General features: G+C 49.6%; 2 protein-coding genes and 1 long non-coding RNA gene across 3 annotated transcripts; all 3 read left to right on the forward strand.

The window, feature by feature from the left end:
* The first annotated feature begins 928 nt into the window (after nucleotides 1-928).
* LOC120696135 (auxin-responsive protein IAA26-like) lies at nucleotides 929-2,288 on the forward strand. The gene is made up of 4 exons (XM_039979280.1): nucleotides 929-1,321; nucleotides 1,431-1,521; nucleotides 1,627-1,747; nucleotides 1,835-2,288. Exons 1-3 carry the CDS (start codon nucleotides 1,066-1,068, stop codon nucleotides 1,700-1,702), a joined length of 423 nt encoding a protein of 140 aa, XP_039835214.1. The 5' UTR covers nucleotides 929-1,065; the 3' UTR covers nucleotides 1,703-1,747; nucleotides 1,835-2,288.
* A 7,723-nt stretch (nucleotides 2,289-10,011) lies between these two features.
* LOC120685146 (endoglucanase 23-like) lies at nucleotides 10,012-13,096 on the forward strand. The gene is made up of 5 exons (XM_039966979.1): nucleotides 10,012-10,526; nucleotides 10,624-10,923; nucleotides 11,772-11,933; nucleotides 12,048-12,323; nucleotides 12,440-13,096. The coding sequence occupies exons 1-5, from the start codon at nucleotides 10,044-10,046 to the stop codon at nucleotides 12,782-12,784; spliced, it is 1,566 nt and encodes a 521-aa protein (XP_039822913.1). The 5' UTR covers nucleotides 10,012-10,043; the 3' UTR covers nucleotides 12,785-13,096.
* A 1,035-nt stretch (nucleotides 13,097-14,131) lies between these two features.
* LOC120685157 lies at nucleotides 14,132-17,798 on the forward strand. Its single transcript, XR_005679420.1, has 3 exons — nucleotides 14,132-14,668; nucleotides 16,333-16,404; nucleotides 17,515-17,798. It is a non-coding gene; the product is annotated as an uncharacterized LOC120685157 (long non-coding RNA).
* Nucleotides 17,799-20,560: the final 2,762 nt, after the last annotated feature.

Below are 20,560 nucleotides of genomic sequence, written 5' to 3' on the forward strand. Positions count from 1 at the left end.
TTCCACAGCCTGGGCTTGGCTAGCGATTGCTGGTTCTTAACTGCTTCCTCTCTCTTGTCGCGGAGAGATCCTTTGGCCGTCCATGTGTGAAGCCCACTTGCGGGGCGGCTGTCCCCTACCCCCCTCGCCAGAATCCGGATCTACTGCGGCGGCTTCCACAGCCTGGGCTTGGCTAGCGATTGCTGGTTCTTAACTGCTTCCTCTCTCTTGTCGCGGAGAGATCCTTTGGCCGTCCATGTGTGAAATTTAGACTCTACTCATATTGTCAGCTAGAGGGTCCTCGAAGACGCGAGAAGCCGAGAACCAAGGGCTGCGAGTACTAAAATGTCCTTGAAAGGCAGAGGGTCTCCTGCTAAATTCTCATGCCCAGGTTGTACATGGTAGTTTGGCACCGCAATCTGCCGCTAGATTCGCCACGATTTTTTTTTTTTGAAGTGATTCGCCGCTGAGATTCATCAACCGGTGGCTGAGCCCTGGCTGCAGCAATGACGCCACACGAGATTCCGGCCCGCCCGGGCAACGACGAAGGCCAATAGGCAGGCACGCTGCTACGCGAGAGAGATGCAGGAGACCAGGGCGTCTACCTGGCAGCGGCCGGTCGGCCCCACGGAGGACACCGTGCCAGGGCCGAGGCCGGCAGGCCTGCGGTGCCGGCCCGCACCCAAACCCAGCCGCCGGCGCTCCCGCCAGGCTCCGCAGCCGACCCCACCGGAAACCGGATCCTCTGCAACCGCAGCTAGCCACCGTGCCCGCCGCCGCATCGTATCGCATCGTCCTGGCTGGCAGCGGCACGGTGGCGGTGCCACCCGCTCCCTCCCCCGGCCCGCCGCAGAGGATCTCGTGCCCGGACGCCCTGCCGCGCCGCGCCAACGGTATATATATACGGGCCAGAGTCGCAGCTCGACGATCAGTCCGCCGCAACCTTCACGCCTCGCCCAGCTCCACCACCTCGAGTCCTCATCAGACCTCAGCTCGCCACCGCCGCCGCCGACCTGCAGCCTCCGTTCGTCGTCGACGCGCAGGCCGGCGCTTGACTGGGACGATCGACGGGCGAAGCTGACGCGCATGGCGGGCTACGGCGGCAACGACGGCGTCGACCTCACCGAGCTTACGCTGGGCCCGCCCGGCGTCAGCGCGCGCAAGGCGAGGCGGGCCAGGAAGAACGGGCAGCCGCCGTCGTCGTCCGCCAGCAGCACGCAGGCGTTCGTGAAGGTGAGCATGGACGGCACGCCGTACCTGAGGAAGGTGGACGTCGCGGCCTACGATGACTACGGCGAGCTCGTGGAGGCGCTCAACGAGATGTTCTGCTGCTGCTCCATCGGTAAGCTGCTGCACTTTAGTTGTTGAGCCTGCCTGCCTGGGCAAAAAAAAAAAAAAACAACTGAAGAAAAACGCCTGAAGAAATTGCGCATTCCGTTTGCGTCGTGCAGGGCTGATGGACGGGTACGGCGAGTGGGAGCACGCCGTGGTGTACGAGGACGGCGACGGCGACTGGATGCTCGTCGGCGACGTGCCGTGGGAGTAAGCACGCCGTCCCTCGATCGCACTGCCTGCTTTGGCTTTTGGCAGTAATGGAGTATATCGAGGCTCTAACAGATGGCGAATGCTCGCGTTTGGGTTTCGCAGGATGTTCGTGTCCTCGTGCAAGAGGATGCGAGTGATGCGATCGTGCGAGGCGAGAGGGCTGAGCTCGAACGCGTGACAGGGACGCCTGCCGCGCCGCACGACGTCGAGATCAGAACGGCAGGTGAGGGGAGGGGACAATGTTCAGAAACACGCACAGAATTCAGAACATTGACCGGCAGTAACTGACGGGCAGTCTATTTGGTTTCAGATTGAGAACCTGTAGGCATCACGCATTCACGCATCCGAACTGAACTCTCACTGTCGCACATAGCTCAAGTGGCCCCCAAGCTGACGAAGGCGATGACGCAAATCTGAACGAAGCAATGCAAGTACGATTCCATCTACGGAAAGAAAGACTGCAAGTGGAGAATAAATGTTAGTAGTTGACGCCGCCAGAACCGTACGATCTCCCCCCGCTTGCCGCTCCTCGCACGAACCGGATACGGTTGACTTCCCTTCCCTGCGATCAAAATACTCTAGCAGCTCTGAATCTGATAGTGCTCCTGCCTACGGATCACTCCTAACAAACACCTACTGCCACTCAAGCTTGTCTGAGATTGCTGTCCTTGTTTCCTTTTTGGGTCGTTTCGGCTGTACCTGTTGTACTATGTCACATGTCCATTAATCAAGGGTCGTTAATTGACCTCCAAATTTTGATACGAGTTGCCTACTTGCCTCCGGAATGGAAGATATCGGATTCAGCTCCGTACTTCAGAGCTGTTCTGTCTAGCATTCTACTGCTCGTGCTAGTAGTTTAGGTGACCGGCCGGATCAGCTGGTCGGCGTACTTTGCTACTTGCACGTGTGCGTAGCTCGATTGAGGTGTCCGGATATCGTGCGACAACGGCTGCATTTGGAGGTTTGCGTGTAGGCAGAGCTGAGAACACTGGGCATCCAAAAGCGTGGAACAAATCTTTTCCGAAGACGAGCCTAGCAAGGGGCCGTGTAGGTTAAGATCAGGCCCAGGATCATGGCAATCGCACCAAATAAATCGGGTAAAATGAACAAGTTGTCTAGAAATTCATTTAGTAGATTGTACAGTCAGGCTGTTAGGAGTGATCCTTGAGTTACTAGGGCCTTGTTTAGTTCCCATATTTTTTTAAAGCTACAATAACTCCGAACGTTTGACCACTAATTAGGAGTATTAAATGTGGATAACTGACAAAACTCATTCCACAACCCCAGCTAAAATTGAGAGACGAATATTTTAAGTCTAATTGGATCATAATTAGATAATGTCGTGCTACAGTAAACAACCTCTAATGACATGTTAATAGTCTTAATAGATTTGTCTCGTGATTTTCCGTCCATCCATATAATTAGTTTTATAATTAGATTATGTTTAATTCTTCTAATTTTTAGTTGAAAATTGCTATAGTGAATTTTGTCCAAAATTTTTCACGATCTGATATCATTAACGCGTTGCGGGGCAAAGTTTCAGTTTGTGTTTGGAGAAAACAAAAGGAGAAGAAATTTTCGGGTGAGTGCCGGGATCCCATGGGAGAACGGGCTTATGAGCTGGGGGCGTCTATACATCGCATTAAGCGATTTTAGACGGTTTCATCGCAGAAGCTAGCGAGCGGACGGCGGAACGCGCGCACTGGCGCACGCGAGCGGACACCAAAGAGGGAGGCCCAATAAGCTAGAAGACGAAGAAGCTGCAGGCCCATGAAACTAATTCCTTTCGTTATTTGTTGCCATTTGCTGCCTTATTTTCTACTTTGTAAATTTTAATATGTTTACACTTAAAAAATGGAAAACGGAGATAAAGCAATTCAGACTATTTAAATTGTTTCAGAACATTCGATATTTCTTTGAGAACAATTCAAAGTGTTCCTATTTGTTTGAAAAACATTTCAATTTGTTCAGAAGAAATGTTTAACTAAAAAATTCCACAAAAAAGTAAGCAAACATGAAACAATTAAGATTGTTTAGAACAAAATGTTTAAATAAAATGTTCCCAAAAATTGGTCATCAAACATTTTGGATTATTTAGAATGTTTAAAAACATCCAGATTTGTTTGAGAACAATTTAAAATGTTTCTATTTGTTTGAAAACATTTCAATTTGTTCAGAAGAAATGTTTAACTAAAAAAGTTTATAAAAAATGTCAGCAAACATTTCAGATTGTTTAGATGAAAATGTGTAATTAAAAAGTTCATAAAAAATGGTCATCAAACAATTCAGATTGTTTAGATTGTGGTGTTCTATCGCACACGGGTAGTGCACGCGATAAATAGAAATTGTCGTCTCGGCTTCGGAGCGTCTATTCATAGCACGTGCGATTAGCCGTCGTACCACCGCAGAAGTCTATCGGAGATAAAAACATTCTAGAGATGGAATTTGTTCCGGAACCAAATAAAATGTTCCGTAACAAAATAAAAATACCTCGAAATAGAAATTGTTTCGTTAAAAATGTTTTAGTTAAAGCATCATCTAAACATAATCAAATGTGGTCTAGTTTTGAAGATCTCGCCGTAAAAAATACAACTGTGCAATTGAAATTTAATTTGAATAATTAGTTAGTAGATAGAGCAATTTGTATTTGAATGGATATATTGTGCATGCAAATCGAGAGACACTGCCCACGCCAACAGCCTTCTGCGACCTGCGAGCTCCGGCTCTCTCGCGCGATAAATAGAAAAGGCAGAAATTCATGGGTATAGGACCGGTTCGACAACTTAGGGTATGTTTGAATCCAGGGGCTAAAAATTAACCTCTCCCCTTTTAACCCCTTTTAGTCCCAAAGGATTAAAAAATGTAGGGTTATTTGGGACTAAAGTGGATTATGTCACCTCAAAAAATTAGCCACTCCAAGAGTTGCTTATTGGGGCTATTTCTGCGTGGGTCTCGCCAAAAAGTCACTTTTCTCCTCACCCCCCTGCATGGAAGGTAGAGCCAATGATTGGGATGTATGCTTTAGTCTTTAAATTAGCCCTTGGATTCAAACAACTCTAGGGACTTTTAAAATGTTAGCAAAACATTCCAGAAATTATTCCTGAACATTTGAGAATTGTTTGAAAATATTTTAGAGTGTTCCGTAAAAATGTTTACCCAAAAAGTTCCCAAAAAATATTCGTCAAACATTACAAATTATTTCAAAAATGAATTCCAAATTTGTTCGAGAACAATTCACAGTGTTCCAAATAAAATGCCAAAATATTTCGAAAAAAGTTTGTCAAACATTCAAAATTGTTCTATAAAACAAATTCAAAATTTGTTCAAGAATAAATCATAGTGTTCTGAATAAATTCCAAAATGTTCTGCTTTTTTGCACTTTTTAAAATGTTAGCAGAACATTTCAGAAAATGTTCCTGAACATTCAAGAATTGTTTGGAAAACATTTTAGAGTGTTCCGTATAAAACACCCAAAAAGTTCAAAAAAAAGTTGTCAAACGTTCAAAATTGTTCTATAAAACAAAGTCAAATTTTGTATAGAACAAATCACAGTGCTCTGAATAATGCCAACATGTTCTGAAAATAGTTTTGCACTTTTTAAAATGTTAGCAAAACATTCCAGAAAATGTTCCTTAACATTAGAGAATTGTTTTGAGAACATTTCAGAGTGTTCTGTAGAAAATACCCAAAAAGTTCCCAATAAAATTTTTCAAACATTCAAAATTGTTTGTGAAACGAATTTCAAATTTGTTCAAGAACAATTCACAGTGTTCCGAATAAAATGCCAAAATGTTTCGAAAAAAGTAATATTTAGGCCTAAATTATCTTTTAAACTACGTTGTTTAGTTGAATCCTGTTTGTATAAGACTCACTGGAATCAATACCACACTTGTTTTCTCGTAGGACAACACTGACTGCTAGCTTCAGGCTACCAGCGAATGAAACGAAAGAGCAGCCAATGACATGCGCATGCAAATTTAGGCCAGCGCACTGCTGCGCGGCTGCTTCTACGATGAAATCGTGTCTAGTAGCGCGCGCGGTAAATAACCTTGGTGGGGGGGAGGGGTTGTCGCTTTAAGCGACTTCACGCGATAGCATCGCAGAAGCATGGGCGGGCGGTCGCACGGCGCGCGCGCCAACACGCGCGAGTGGCAGCTGAAGCTGGGGCCCGGCCCATTAATCTAATTGGATGTTAGGCTTGCCATTTTCTTTAGAAGTGGCATTTGCTTCAGTTTTTAAATGTTGAACACTTTAGAAAATGTTCCAAATGTTTCAAAAACATTTCAAATTGGTCCGAAAAATTGCTAAACAAAAAGTTACAAAAAAATGTTTGGAAATATTTCAAAGTGTTCTAAAAAATTGTTTGCTTGAGAAGTTCTCAATAATAAACAGTTTGGAATGTTTTGAAATGATTTGTTTGGAAAAAGCAATTCAGAATGTCTCAAGAAAGACCTCCAAGTTTTTTTTATCCTTTTTTAAAGGTTGTTAAACACTTAAGAATGTTCTGAAAAAAATTGTCTAAAAGAAAAAATTACCAATAAATGTTTTGGAAACAATTCATAATGTTTTGGGAAATTGAAAGAATTCCCATTTATTTGAAATCATTTGTTCTGAAATATTTATATTTGTTTGGAAACATTTCAGAGTGTTCTGAAAACAATTTAGATTTGTTTTGGAAAACATCTTAGAGTGTGCAAAAAAACTGTTTACACGAAAAGTTCCCAATAAATGTTGTTAAACACTTTGGAAAGTTCTGAATGTTTGGAAACATTTCAGAGTGTTCTGAGAAAATTGTTTCATGGTTCCCAATAAAATATTCTGAATCATTGAAACCCATTTGTCTGGAATCATTTTAGTCTGAAATATTTATGTTTGTTTGGAAACATTTCAGAGTGTTCTAAAATATTTTAGGTTTGTTTGGGAACATCTCAGAGTGTGCTGAAAAAAATATTTACACGAAAAGTTCCCAATAAATATTGTTAAACACTTTGGGAAGTTCTGAATGTTTAAAAATTTTGTTTCGAACAAGCATTTCAGATTGTTCTGAGAAATTATTCACACGAAAATGTTACTAATAAATGAACTGATTAGCAAATTAAACATCATTATTATGATGAGATCTTTAAAATAAGATCACACATGAGTATATTTAAATATTTCTTTAGTTGAAACAATTTGATGGTAAAGCGGAAACCATTCTAACTCTAGGAAGAACAAATGTTACAAATTCAAGCAATCGTTCTGAAACAAAATGAAAATGTTCAGCAAAAACTATTCTCTAAAAGATATAGAAAACATTTTGAGAACAAAACAAAATGTTATAAGAACAAAACAAAATGCTCACAAGAAGAAGTTGTTCTGAAACAAATATTTTAGAACAAATAAAAATGTTTCAGAACAAATATCATCCAAATATAAGTTAAATTTGGTATAACTTTGAAGGTTATTCTAGGAAACTAACGGTTCGATACAAAAGTTGATTTGGATAATTTTTTGTGAGCTATGAATTTTTTTCAACTCGAATGCTTATTATTATGCACAGAAATCTAAAAATACGACCATCTTGGAGAATGCAAGCACTAGCGTGCTGCGGCTGATGATGAGATAAAATAAAAAAAGAAGAAAGCGGTAGAAACTTGGAACATGCTCGTGGGCCGTGCGGAAAAGGATTGGACTCTGAGCCGTGCGGGGATCCTGGGCCCACTCGTCATGCGGTATGATGCTTCTGCGATAGGTTGAATTCTAGCAACGCGCGCGACGAATAGAATTCCCCTACGGGCCTACTAGGCCAGGAATGTTGTCGACCCAAAAGGCCGAATGACTGCAACACGAAGGCCGGAGAAGCCCACCTCCTTCTTCACGGCCCAACAGTCGGGGAGCGCAGGCACGGAGGCACGGGCGCTGCTGGGTCACGCGGGTGACCTATCACCCACTACAAATTTTATGTTGTTGGGCCTAAACTGGCTCAACAAACTGATTCATAGTCAAATTTATTTTGAAATAATTTTTTAATTTTTCTATCAATACAAAAAAATATTCGGGAATTTTTTTTTCCGGAACAAAAAGTAGTTATTAAACTTTGTGCAATGATTTGACTGCCAGTAGCCCGAGCGACTCCTAATTTTTGCCCGGAGGTCCCCACCGTGCCCGCGCATGGCGAGCGCGGCGCGCCAGGTCGCAACTCCCCGACGCCAGGCCACGCCACGCGACACCACCGTCGCCGTCGCCCCTGCGCGCACAGCGCGTGCCACGAATTCATTCCGCCGTGACCTCACCTGATGCATGGATGGCCGCATCCGAGCGCCGCCGTGCCCTCCTCTCGTGCGGTGCGCGCGGTGGTTCACCCACCGGAAGCGGCGGCGGGGGTAGGGTTTGGCTCGGCTCGGCTCGTGCGCCGCGCTGCGAAACGCTCGTTGCCGCCGTCCGGCGTCCGCCATCGTCGTTGCTCCGTGTCACGCCACGAACAGTGTTTACCGGCCGGAACGTACAGGTAGGGGGCCGAACTGAGTCCCTTGCGAGGAAAACACCACGCCCCTCCCCGTGACCTACCTATCTGTCGGTGGCGAGCTGTGCCGTCTGTGACAGCGTTCAACACCGGCGTTTCGCACCGACCGCCTTCTTCTTCTCCTTCTTCTCCTTCTCGGCTCGACTTTCCTCCGGACCGTCAGGGAGGATCTCAGGCTTTGGACTCGCGCACGCAAAGGAGCCGCGCTGGAGCGCCACGCATGGTGTCTCGCAAAATCGAGGCCCGATGATGCTCCCTTTTCTTCTGCTTACGTGAGAAAGCGCCTCGATCCATCCACCTACTAGCTATATCAGCCTTTATTTCTCTTTTTTAAGGAAGATATACCAGGATTGCAATCTTTCATAATCCTTCCTGCATGTAAATGTTCCAGGTGCTGCTTCATGAGCAGATGATCTGCTCCCATTTAGCAGCACATCATTCGCCTGAAAGTCTGGGGAAAAAAAACAAGAGACAAAAAGCGCTGCAGGTTGATTTTCGGAGATTTGAGGCGGCACGACGCTTCATGTCAGTGACTGGAAACCGTACTATCTGAAAACTTCATCGGCCAAAACAGTTTCAAAATAGGTCAACTAAAAAAACAAACTCGATCGCTATTATATTTGTGCTTTGGTGAGATAGCTGCGTTCCTGAACGACACGGACGACCAGTGGCAACAACGTCCGACGACGGACAAGGGCTCTGCTGGCCTCCCATTTCGACAACCTTAACAGCCCCCCTTTTCCGGCAAACGTCGCACATCTGCCGTATCCATGTGGCCGGTTGTTACGTTGCGCCGCGCCGCGCTACGTGTCCCGATCGTCCAAATTCGTCCGTATCTCAGGCTCTCGCGCCCCCGTTCCGGGCTAGGGGCTAACAAGCGTTTTCGCCCGGATCACAGCAGGGTTTGGGCGTTGTCCTCTTGCCGGAATGGAGGCTGCCATGGGGATGGCGTTGCCGCGGTTGAGTGGAAGCATGGAAGTCCGAGTTGGACTTGATCTTGAGAGATACAGACGCAAGGGATGAAGTCAGCGTTTTCCTCTTACTTGATAATGGAACACACACACACACACACACACGAGCAGTCTTCATCTTAAGGTTTAGGATTCAAATCCTAGGATTACTACAAATTTGAACTAAATCCCAAACATATCCTCCTCTTCGAAGCAGGCTCTTATGGCTCTGATGTCCGATCCCCTTCAAACGTTAAATCCAGCTAGGAGACCCGGGTTCGAGCCATGCTTCCTTCTTAGCTCAAAGCAGGGAGGCTGACCGGCTCTTCCCGTCAAATTTTCTTTTAAGAAGTTAAGTTGATAACAAAACATAATCACAACTTCTCAGAAAACTATGGAATGAAATAAAATCCAATGTCTACCGCTGCATGCATGAGCAGTGCCAACTTTAGGATTTAACCAGGATGGTCCTACAGGGACTCTTCCATCTGCATGTGACCACACCGAGGCCAGTAGCTGCTGGTTGCCCGTGTCGGCCATCAAGAACCCTAAAGAATCCTTTGGCCTCACCTCTTCTTACCACCACTCCCGTGACCCCAACCTTTGTCCTTTAACTACCCCGCACATTCCCTACCAGAAATCCAAGAAAAACCCAGACCCTGAGTATACACGCCCTGCAGGCATTCATCACCAGCGGTTTCTACTTAATATACCGAGTGAATGAAGCCATGCTCATAGTACAAAATGGTCAGGACCATGTCAGTATTTTGTATGTACGGAGCAGTTGAGAAGTATACGTATAACTCACCCATACTGAACTTTCCTTTTTTTTTCCTGAAAATCATACTGATTTTTTTTTGGAAAGGCTACTGAATTTTTCTTTCGAAAGCGAGCTCAACAGTACTGAATTTACCAGCGCCCATTGCCATGGATAAAGTGAGCACTGTGTGACAGTTTTTGTCAGTGCAAGCATGTGCATTGTGACATGTCGCTGCCTATAAAAACGCGCCAAAACAGCAGCGACATGCTCCAGTGGCAGTGTGAGCAGCAGCAGCGAGCTCGAAATGGCGCCTCGCGTCGCTCCCCGCCCGTCCTCCACCCACCGCTTGTGCGTGCGCATCCTACTAGCGTCCTTCCTGGCGGCGCACCGGCTCGTGCCGTCCTGCTCGGCCTCGTTCTTCAGCTTCTTCCCCGCGGCCGCCAGGCGGCACGACTACCGTGACGCGCTGGCCAAGTCCATCCTCTTCTTCGAGGGCCAGCGCTCGGGGCGGCTCCCGCCGGGCCAACGCGCGTCGTGGCGCGGGGACTCCGGCGTGTCGGACGGCGCCGCAGCCGGGGTCGACCTCGAGGGCGGCTACTACGACGCCGGCGACAACGTCAAGTTCGGCTTCCCCATGGCGTTCACCACCACCATGCTGGCCTGGAGCGTCGTCGAGTTCGGCGGCGACATGCCGCGCGATGAGCGCCGCCACGCCGCCGGCGCCGTCCGCTGGGCCACCGACTACCTCCTCAAGACCCTCGCCCACCCCGGCGTCATCTTCCTGCAGGCAAGCGCGCCGCATTGCATTGGCGGCACCGTCGCGCTCGTTCATGTCGTGGAAACTTTGGGCTGAGAGTGCCTCGCACGGGGCAATGGCAATGCAGGTGGGCGATCCGTGGAAGGATCACGACTGCTGGGAGAGGCCGGAGGACATGGACACGGAGCGCACGGTGTACAACGTCAGCGCGGGGCGGCCGGGCTCGGACATCGCGGGGGAGACGGCGGCGGCATTGGCGGCGGCGTCCATGGTGTTCCGAGACGACGACCGGGAGTACGCCGAGACGCTGCTCGCGAGCGCGAGGAAGGCGTTCGAGTTCGCGGACACGTACAAGGGCGCGTACAGCGACGACCCAGACCTCAGGGCAGGGGGCTGCCCGTTCTACTGCGACTTCAATGGCTACCAGGTCAGATGCTTGTCTCGTTTCCCTGCCTCAGTCAGCAGATGGCGACATGACCTCTGCAGCTCTGCCTCGTCACAAGAAGACACAGAGGAGCTTACCCTGTGTCTCTCAGTTACAGCGATGTTACTTTGGCAACTGGTACTTCATAGTTCTCCAAATATTTAATTTTCAAAAAAAATAGTTCTCCAAATATTACCCTGACTGTCTGTAGAGACACACACATCCGTAGCAAGAATACTAATGCAAATAGTGCTTGAATTGCAATCCACAGCGACTGCCATTTCAACAGAGCAATTTAGGTGGATCACCCTCCAGACCCTCGCTGCACACTGGCTAAGGGCCCCTTTGGGAGCGCTCAGGACGGGCGGCTCCGGCTCCGTGCTACAGTGCCGCACTGCAGCACGGAGCCGAAACGCACCGGCTTGCCTGAGGAACCGGTGAAGCTGCTGAAGCCAGATTTCGCTGGCTCCTCCGGCTTCGCGCTACAGTGATAAACAGTGATCTACAGTGATGAGGCCGGAGCCGGGGAGAGCCCTTCCAAAGAGGCCCTAAATGCTCATGCATCACGTGTTGGCCCAAATGGTAGGACATCATTTCTTAGTGCCAACAGAGCAAAGAGCAAAAAACATTTGAGTTTCCATTGCTAAACTTCAAAAGATTTTGATTTTGATTTTAGTGTAGTAACTGTGAGCCAAAAACCAAACTTTTCGACTTCGAATACACTCATATAAAACTGAAGAGAATTGAAAGCTGCTTCTACAGATTCCACACAATCAAAACATTCAGTAAAACAGAAGTTCAGAACTTAGTCAGGCCGGTACCTTAAAGCACATGCTGAAAATTCTTGGCAGGACGAGCTACTCTGGGGGGCGGCATGGCTAAGGAGAGCCTCCAAGGACGACACATTCCTCCAGTACATTCAGAACAACGGCAAGACCCTCGGTGCAGAAGACAGCAGCAACGAGTTCGGGTGGGACAACAAGCATACCGGCCTCAATGTTCTTGTCTCCAAGGTCGGGCTGCTTCCATCGATCTCCTTCAATTCCTGAATGCAAATTATGCTGACAAATCAGCAGCACGCCGCAGCTGATTGGTACAAGAAAATAAGGACTGTAATTGCTCTGCAGGAGTTCATAGAAGGCGAGGTGCTGTCTTTACAGTCCTACAAGGAGTTTGCAGACAGCTTCATCTGCACGCTCATTCCAGAGTCCTCTTCACCACACATCACGTACACCCCCGGGGGCATGCTCTACAAGCCTGGAGGCAGCAACATGCAGCATGTCACCTCCATCTCCTTCCTTCTCCTGACGTATGCCAAGTACCTCTCCAAGTCATGTCACACTGTCAACTGCGGAGACATTTCAGTTGGCCCTGCAACTCTTCAGCGGCAAGCCAAAAAGCAGGTAGGCACATCTCACACACTCCTCACAATCTACACTTGTCTCACTGACAGCCAGTTCAGGAACATCGAGAGACTGCCCTCTGAACAAAATTCGAACTTGTGCGTTCATATCTGCAGGTTGATTATCTGTTAGGAGACAACCCGATGAAGATGTCATACATGATTGGGTACGGCGACCGATACCCCCAACGGATCCATCACCGAGGATCATCGCTGCCTTCGATCAAGGACCATCCACAGCGGATTGCGTGCAAAGAAGGCACCCCGTATTACAATTCGTCCGGCGCAAACCCTAATCCGTTGGTCGGAGCGGTTGTGGGAGGGCCAGGGGAGGATGACGCCTATGAGGATGACCGTGCGGATTTCAGGAAATCTGAACCCACCACCTATATCAACGCTCCGTTAGTAGGAGTGCTGGCATTCCTCGTTGGCAACCCTAACCCTGGTCATATCAGACATTGAGCTTCAGAAGTCAGTTACATCGGCATGAAGTGATGTAGATATATAAGAGCGGGCGAAGTCATAAACAGGTGCAAGTGAAACAAGAAAGTGGGATTGTGACATTTTGTTTAGAATATTTATAGGAGTGGAGTTTATGCGACAAGAGTTTGTCTTGCACGTTTCTTTTGCCTTTGTTGTTGGACTTGCAAAGTTTGTGTGGATCTCTGCAAGAGGCATTTTTACTGCACTTGCATAGCCATCAGTGAAAAGTTTGTACTTTTGTATTTGTCTATTTGACATGAAAGGCTATCAAAATACTCATATGGAAGAGTACTAAAATGTTTCGAAATTGGGCAGGATAGTTTTATGGGCAGTCCCAGGGGAGAAGCTCCTCTCCAGTGGACTTCACGGTGAATTTATCACCGACATGTGGGCCTCGGCGCCATCAGGCCCACATGTCAGTGGCAAAGTCATTGCCTCCATAACTGTAGAGGATCTCAAACGGCAGTCCCAAACTTATATTGTCAATAGGTGGTGTCTATCCTGCCATATTAACCAGACACCTTTTCTAATAACTACACTCTACAACCTAATAATAAGGGGTGCGATTATATGTCACCAGAGACGATAATTTTACCAACTATCATCTAAACTCCTCCGCCGGCTATATTTAATGGGACGTCAGCCCAGGGTTATTTGCGCGCACAATGCACTCCGCGTAAAAAGATCTATCCACCTGTAACATCCCGTAATTTTTGCGGAATGTTATATATTCCGAAAATGCGAGTTTTCAAAAAAATTTTGTGTGGGAGTGTTAATAGCTAGAATAATCTAAGAATGTCTTCTTTTCTATCTCAAAATTCCTAGAATTTAAAACCAAATAAATATAAGGACAATATTGTTAGTGTGAATCATTTGGATTTTATTTGGAGTTATTTGAATCTACCATGTTTATTTGAATTCAAGTGAGTTTATTTTCTTTTGTTTGAATTGTGTGGTGTTTTATTTGAAAAGGCCATTCAAATAAAACACAAAAGTTAATACTAATATCTAACCTAACCAACCTAACCCGCTAAGAGTCCTAAAACCTTTAAAACCCAGCCCAACCTATCAAACCAGCCCACCTAAGCTAACCTGACCTAGCCGGCCCGCTAACCTCTCCCCTAACTTCCTTGCGCCGGCCCGCTAACACGCCCCGGCCTGCCAACCCTCTCCCGTCGGCCCGATCCGCGGCCCAACCCGCGCACGCGCTAGCCCACGCGCGCGGACGCGCCGAGCAGCCCGCTCCGCACCGCCGGTCTGCTTCGCCAGCCCGGCCCCGCCTGCCAGACACCCCAGCGCCGCTCCCCTGTTCTTCTTCCCCTTTTCGCGACGCCGCCGCGCTGCCCCTCTCACCCACCGCCTCCACTCCACGCCAAGAGAGGGCAACGGCCTCGCCTGCTTTTGCCGACGCCAGCAGCCAGCGGAGTCAACCCGCGTCGCCGCCGCACCTCACGCCGCCAACCCGGGCCCGCGAGCACCCCGACCTCGAATCGGAGAAGCCGTGGATGCACGCCACGTAGCCCTGTCCGCGAACCGCCTTCCACCGGACGATCCTAGACGTCCGTGCCGCCGTGAGGACCAAGCCAAAGCCCTAGCGCCCCTTTAAAGCCCCGCTCGGCCGCACCCCAAACCCTAGCTCGGGGAATTTTCTTCCCCTCCCATCGCCGCGAGGAGGAGAGAAGGGAGGCAAGGAGGAGAAGAGAAGGAGCACCGCGAGGAGGAGAAGGATCACCACCGCCGGGAACTCCGTCAAGCCAGCGCCCCGTTCGATGACTCCAGCGCTGTGGGTCGGCACTGCACAGCACCGGCTCGCCACTGCTTCGGATTGCCGCCGCGTCGAGCCCCTCTCCATCGAGCCGCACGGTAGGCCGCCTCCGAACACCCTCGGCCCCTTCCTGCTGCCGGCGTTGCCTTTGTGCGCCGATGAACCCCGTTAGATAGCAATAGGAAACCCCGTCCAATCCTCTGGTGCAGGGACCCGACGAGCCTCGCAACTGTAGGCCGCAACCCGCCGTCGCCTGTTTCCCCTTTGCGCCACCGTTGTGTGTGCGCCACCCTAGACAGGGCAAGCCAAGGCAATGCCCTTCGGCTCGCCGCGGCGAACCCTGCGACCGTAGCCTTGTCCCGTTGCCTGTCCCCGCCGTTGTTGCCCATCACCGCCGCCGCGGCCATGCCATGCCATGCGTGTGTCGTGTGCGTGCGCGCGTGCTTTGGTGCCCAAGCGCAGGCCTTTGCCTTGCCTTGGAGCTGACCGAGCCGGGCCGCCATGACCACCCGACCGCGCCTCGGCTTCGGCCATGCCAAAGCGCCCGTGCGCGAATGCCACCCTGGACACACGCGCACACCGCACCACGCGTGCGAGGCCACCACCGGTCTGCGCGCGCCCACTTGACCAGACCCGCGTCGCTCTAGCCTCACCTTGGCCCTGCTCGCCGCACACGCTGCGCGACGTCGCGGCGTGGTGCTCCGCGGGCGCACACGTACACCGGCCGCACAGTCTGCCCTTTGGCTCGCACCTGCACCCGTGCTGCCGTTCACCACCGTCCCGGACGAACCCGGCCTCGCCGTTGTCCCCGTGCCCAGGTGCTTCCCCGCCTGCGCATGGCCCTGCCTTGCGCGGAGGCCGCGCACACACGCCGCGCTGCCTAGAGACCTGCTCTGCTTTGCCTCTCTTTTGTTTCCGCCGCCTTGGCCTCGCCGTTGGACCCGCCGCCCTTCTGCCCTGCCTTGCGCTTGACCTCGCCACCTCGCCACCCCGATGCCGTCCGTCAGAGAGAAGAACCGAAGGGGAAAGCAGAGAGGAAGGAGGAGACGCCGAGCGGCGGCCCTGGTGCTTCAGCGAGAGAAGAAGAAAGGATAAGGGGAGAAGGAATGGGTCGCCGCCTGCCTCGGGGCCCAAGAAGCCGTCCTCAAGAGCTGAGCCTGCCAAGCCGAGCTGGGTTAGCTGGGCCAACGAGCCGGCCCTCCGAGCCGACCCACAAAGCCAGCCCGCACCCGAGCCGAGTGGGCTTCCGAGCCGGCCCATTTCTCTCTTTGAGCCCAGCAACCCCCTTTCTTCTTTTTCCTTTTCTTTTTCCTTTAAACAGACCTGACACGTGGGACCCACTGGTCAGTGACTCAGGGCCGCTGACATGTGGACCCCATTTGGACGTGGACCCAGTTTGACCGTTGACTTCATCAACGTTGACCAGGTCAACGCTGACATCGTCAAAGGCCCCGATGACGTCAGCATTTGGCGGACCCCGTGCTGACGTCAGCAGGACACGTAGCACCCCCTAGTGCTGCCACATGTCATCCTGTGTGTTTTTATTTTTACGAAAATTATTTATTAATTCCAGAAATTGTTTTAAGTTTCCAAAATTCATAATAATTCAACCGAGCTCCGAAAATCATGAAACCAGTTTCATAATTCTTCTAAAATCATGATCTACACGTTAGAACAGGTTTTGTTGTGAGTTGTATCTTATTTGGATAGTTTTGTGCATTTTTGCATTTTGGCCCTTATAGTAATTCATAATTACGAATAGGTCCTGCTGCTGAAGAGAAGACCGACGACCAGGACTACTAGAAGTCTCAGGAGTTCTACGAGGAGCACTCAGGTTCACACCCATCTATGATTTGAATTCCTATTAGGCATTGCTTGCTAGAATTTCTAGTGCTCTACTTGTGTGTATGTGATATAAGCCTGCACAACCTACTTATTTATCCTATCCCTTGTACCCTATGACTCCTTGATGGATTCTTGAATGCTTTGGCTACTATGAGAGTGAATGGGTATGGGAATGCCATGATATGATAGTCTTGCATGCTTGAGACCCACTTTGTGAGGAGCCAGAGATAGGGCTTTTAGCGGCTACTGGCTGGGAATGTGTATTTGGCACATTCTGGTGAGCACCTGTGGCAGGTGCGGGAAGAGAAGGAGGGGCAATATCTGTTATGGGTGTCCAAGGAGAGGCAATACCTGTTATGGGTGCCTTTGGCGGACCACTGCGGAGGACTGCGTGAGGAGTGCTTGCCCCGGCTCTTATGGACATATGCGGTAACTATGATTTGTGGGACTTTGTTAGCGTGCACACCACTTATCCACTATGCGGGTGGACCCGGTCTTACACAAACTCCGGAGGGCAAGGGGAGGTCCGATGCGGGAGGACCATGGGCCTTACACAAACTCCGGAGGGCAAGGGGAGAGCCACACAACTCCAGGGCGACCTCTTGCGAGGGGATGCATCCCAACCTGGAGGGACAGGATGGTGCCGTAGCGGTTAGTCTCGCTCTTCGAAGTGCTTCGGTAGGCCGGTGCCTCGGAGACGGTTGGAGTAGCTTGCCGACTGGATTTGAGGCGAGTGGGAACAGGTGTACAACCCCTGCAGGGTGAAAACTATACGTATAGCCGCGTACTCGGTCATGTACATTCCTACTCTTCTGTTACTTCATCTAGAGTAGTAAACCCAGATTTCTACCTCCCTCTAGTCCACTTCCCCCCTGTGGAGTCAGCTGAGGTGCAAGGAGAGGGAGTTCCTGCACCGACCTGGGGTTTGTAGTTGACCGGTGCCGGTATGGCTCGTGTCGGAGAGTGACAGATGACTTGTATTTATACTTGTGCTTGCATAGGAAACCTCAGCCTATCCTTGGCTACTTTTTATACCTTTCCATCCACTTAAAGCTTGCATGCGGATGGTGACGTGAACCTATCCCGTCCTTGGAGATAGTTTGGCAAGATGCAGAATCCGATTAGGAGTTCGACACCAACAACGGCGGATGATACGATTAAAGCTTAGAAGCCCGTGCTACGCTCAAGTGCTGCCTGTGGAGTTGAAGTTCGAGATGAAGGGTGGCCTGAAGACCAGCTACCGCTATCGTTTTCTGTTTGTTCCAGTATAGCTCATTGGGCTTGTAATAAAATATTTATATTGCAGATCCTCTGGATTTTGTAATAATTAAATCCATGTTTGAACCTCTTTTAAGTGAGTATGAACTGATTTACTGTCTGCAATGAGTTTTGTATGTGATAGCTACTGATCTAGGGACTATCACGACGATACAGGAATTCGGGTTCTTCGTTCGAAAACCCGGGTCGTTTCCCCACCATGCCGTAATCATGCCCGCATACAGCGCATACCCTGTTTAATGAAAGCGACGCATTAGCAAAGTAAAAAAAATATAAAATCATGACTTCACGTGCAAGAGATCTTCAACATAAAAGACTCGAAAAGCCCAAACCGAATATCTAAATTAAATTTCAGTTTCACCATAATGTTTCTTAGACGAGACCTTCAAATCAATACCACACTTGACATATATGGAATATATTTTTTAAAATATTTTTAATACTAGTTAATTTTGACTACTGTGACCAAATAATTTAACGCCTAGAACAAATGATAGCTTTAACAAGACGAACATAAAGGTTGTACATTGCAAACATTTGATCACTAAATATCATGAACCAGTGAGTTCACATACACTATCACAGAACAATTCAGTCTACAAATCAAATAAATAATTTAATATCACGAATAAATTAGCCTATAAAATGAATAAAATATTAATTTTACATGGAGAACAAATGTATCCACAACAAGAAAAGATCATCCTTACACAAGAACAAATTATTCTTATAGAAAACAAAAGAAAGTGATAAAAATTAGAAAAAAGAGAAAATTGTAAAAAAAATATTTATGAAAATTAAATAAATGAACATAAAAGTAGAAAACTAGAATAGAATAAAGTTGGTAGTATACAAGAGAAAAGAAAAAGGGAAAGCAAGGAAAAATAAGAAAGGAATGAAAAGGGAGAATAAATAAAAAATTACAAATAAAAGTAGAACGAAAATAATAAAATGTAAAAAATAGTATCACCAAAAGAGAGAAAAAAGAAAAGAAAATAAAAATAGAGTAAATTTAGTATTAAAGAAAAATAGTAAATGACAAAAGACAAGAAAAGAAAAAATTGTTGAAAAAAGAAAAATGAATGTAAAATAATCAAATGAATAGAAATAATAAATAGAAAAAAGGAAAAACAAGTTATATAAAATATGTAATAAAATATAAAGGAAATTTGAACAAGAAAATGGAAAGGAAGAAGAGAAAAACTAAAGAGAAAAGAAAATTTGGAAAGAAAGAAAGAAAAAAAGTGTTATATAGCTCTTCCGAATACCAAGAGCGAGTGTCTTTGCCTTTAGTGCAGAGGAATCTTTTCCAGATGCGAGTATGCGACCTAGTAATAAAAAAAAATCCAACCTAATCCAGCCCGGGCCGGACTTGGGCAAAAATTTGACCTCTAGGGCCTGAAAGCAAAAGAAGGCTACGGACAAGACGGGATTTCAGACTTCCACCAATCATGCAACATGATCTTGAGACTTCAGAGTCGAATTTCCGATTTTTGTCATAGCCCGAGCAGACTTCTCGAGGCTATCCGCACTGTTCTACTCTAAATTCACTCTCTAAACAAAATATTCCATCTTGGTCATCGAGATTCTTTATTCTACATTCAGTTTCTCCGTGCTCGTTCACTCTCTATATTTTTCCTCCATACCAACTACCAAGGCGTGGGGCCCACGTGTCATAATTTTTTTTCTTTTCTACCCCCTCTCCCCCGGCCTCTCTCTCTATCTCCCTCCTCCCTCCTCTCTCCCTCCGCCACCGCGCCCCTCCTCCCCCGGCCACCGCCGCCAGCCACCACCTCCTCCGGCGGCGCGGTGGAGCCGGGGACCCGTCCCCGGTGGCGGGCCTCGCGGCAGCTAGGCCGTGGCGGCGCGCGCCGCTGGGCCTCGGCGGGGGGACCTCCTCCCTGCTCACGCCGGCGGCCCGCCCCGCTGCACCGCCCTCCTCCCTCCTCGCGCCTCCTTCCAGCATGGACGCGCCGCCGTCTTCCCTCCCCGCGCCGGCCCCTGCGCGCCGGCCTCCTCCCCCTCCCTGGCATGCGCGCGGCAGTGGCCTCCTCCCCTTGCCCCGGTCCATGTGCGCCGGCCACAGCAGCGGAGCTCGAGCCCGCCTTGCCGGCCACGGATCCCTCCGCTCGTGCGCGCCGGTCGCCGGCGGCGAGGGCGAACTCGGCCTCGAGCCTGGGCGGGTGGGCGGCGGAGGTGCAGGGGCCCGCCCTCGACGATGGAGGCGCGGATCCACGGCGGAGGCGGCGGCGGAGCTCCCCAATCCGTGTGGCGGCACTGCAGCGAGCGCGACGGCGGGACGGCGGCGCGCGTGCAGCAGGTGCGCGCACGCGCGTAGGAGCAGGGGACCCGCCACTGACGGTGGGCCTTGCGCGGAGGCACACCGAGCTCGACCTGATCCGCGCTGGATCGAGCTCCATGGCGGCCTCCGCGGCCTCCCGACGTCGGCGGACGGGACACCGGCACGCGCGACGGCTCGCGGTACGGCGGGGGTTGCAGGACGGCGGTGAGCACGAGGCGGCTCGAGAGACAGCGGCACGGCGGCGGTCTCCTCCTCTCTGTCCATGGCCACGGCGGGCCGGGGATTCGGCGGCGCCACCTCCCGAGCGCCCTCCCCGACGGCGGCCCCTCCTTCCTCCCCCTTCCTGGCCCGCCTCCCCGCGCCCCTCGAGCTCGACGCCATGGGCGAGCTTGACCTTGGCTAGCGCGGCCCTCCTCCGATGTCGTGCCCCAGCGGAGCTGCGGCTTGCCGGAGGCGCGGAGCTGCGGCGGTTGGGGACGGCCGCAGGAAGGACGATGGGCCCCGCGCACAGCAGTTTTGCGTCTCGGCCGTACGCGCGCTGGATGTCTAGTGCGGGAAGCCGTCC

This window comes from Panicum virgatum, chromosome 2K (assembly GCF_016808335.1).
Source record: "Panicum virgatum strain AP13 chromosome 2K, P.virgatum_v5, whole genome shotgun sequence".
Lineage (NCBI taxonomy): Eukaryota > Viridiplantae > Streptophyta > Magnoliopsida > Poales > Poaceae > Panicum > Panicum virgatum.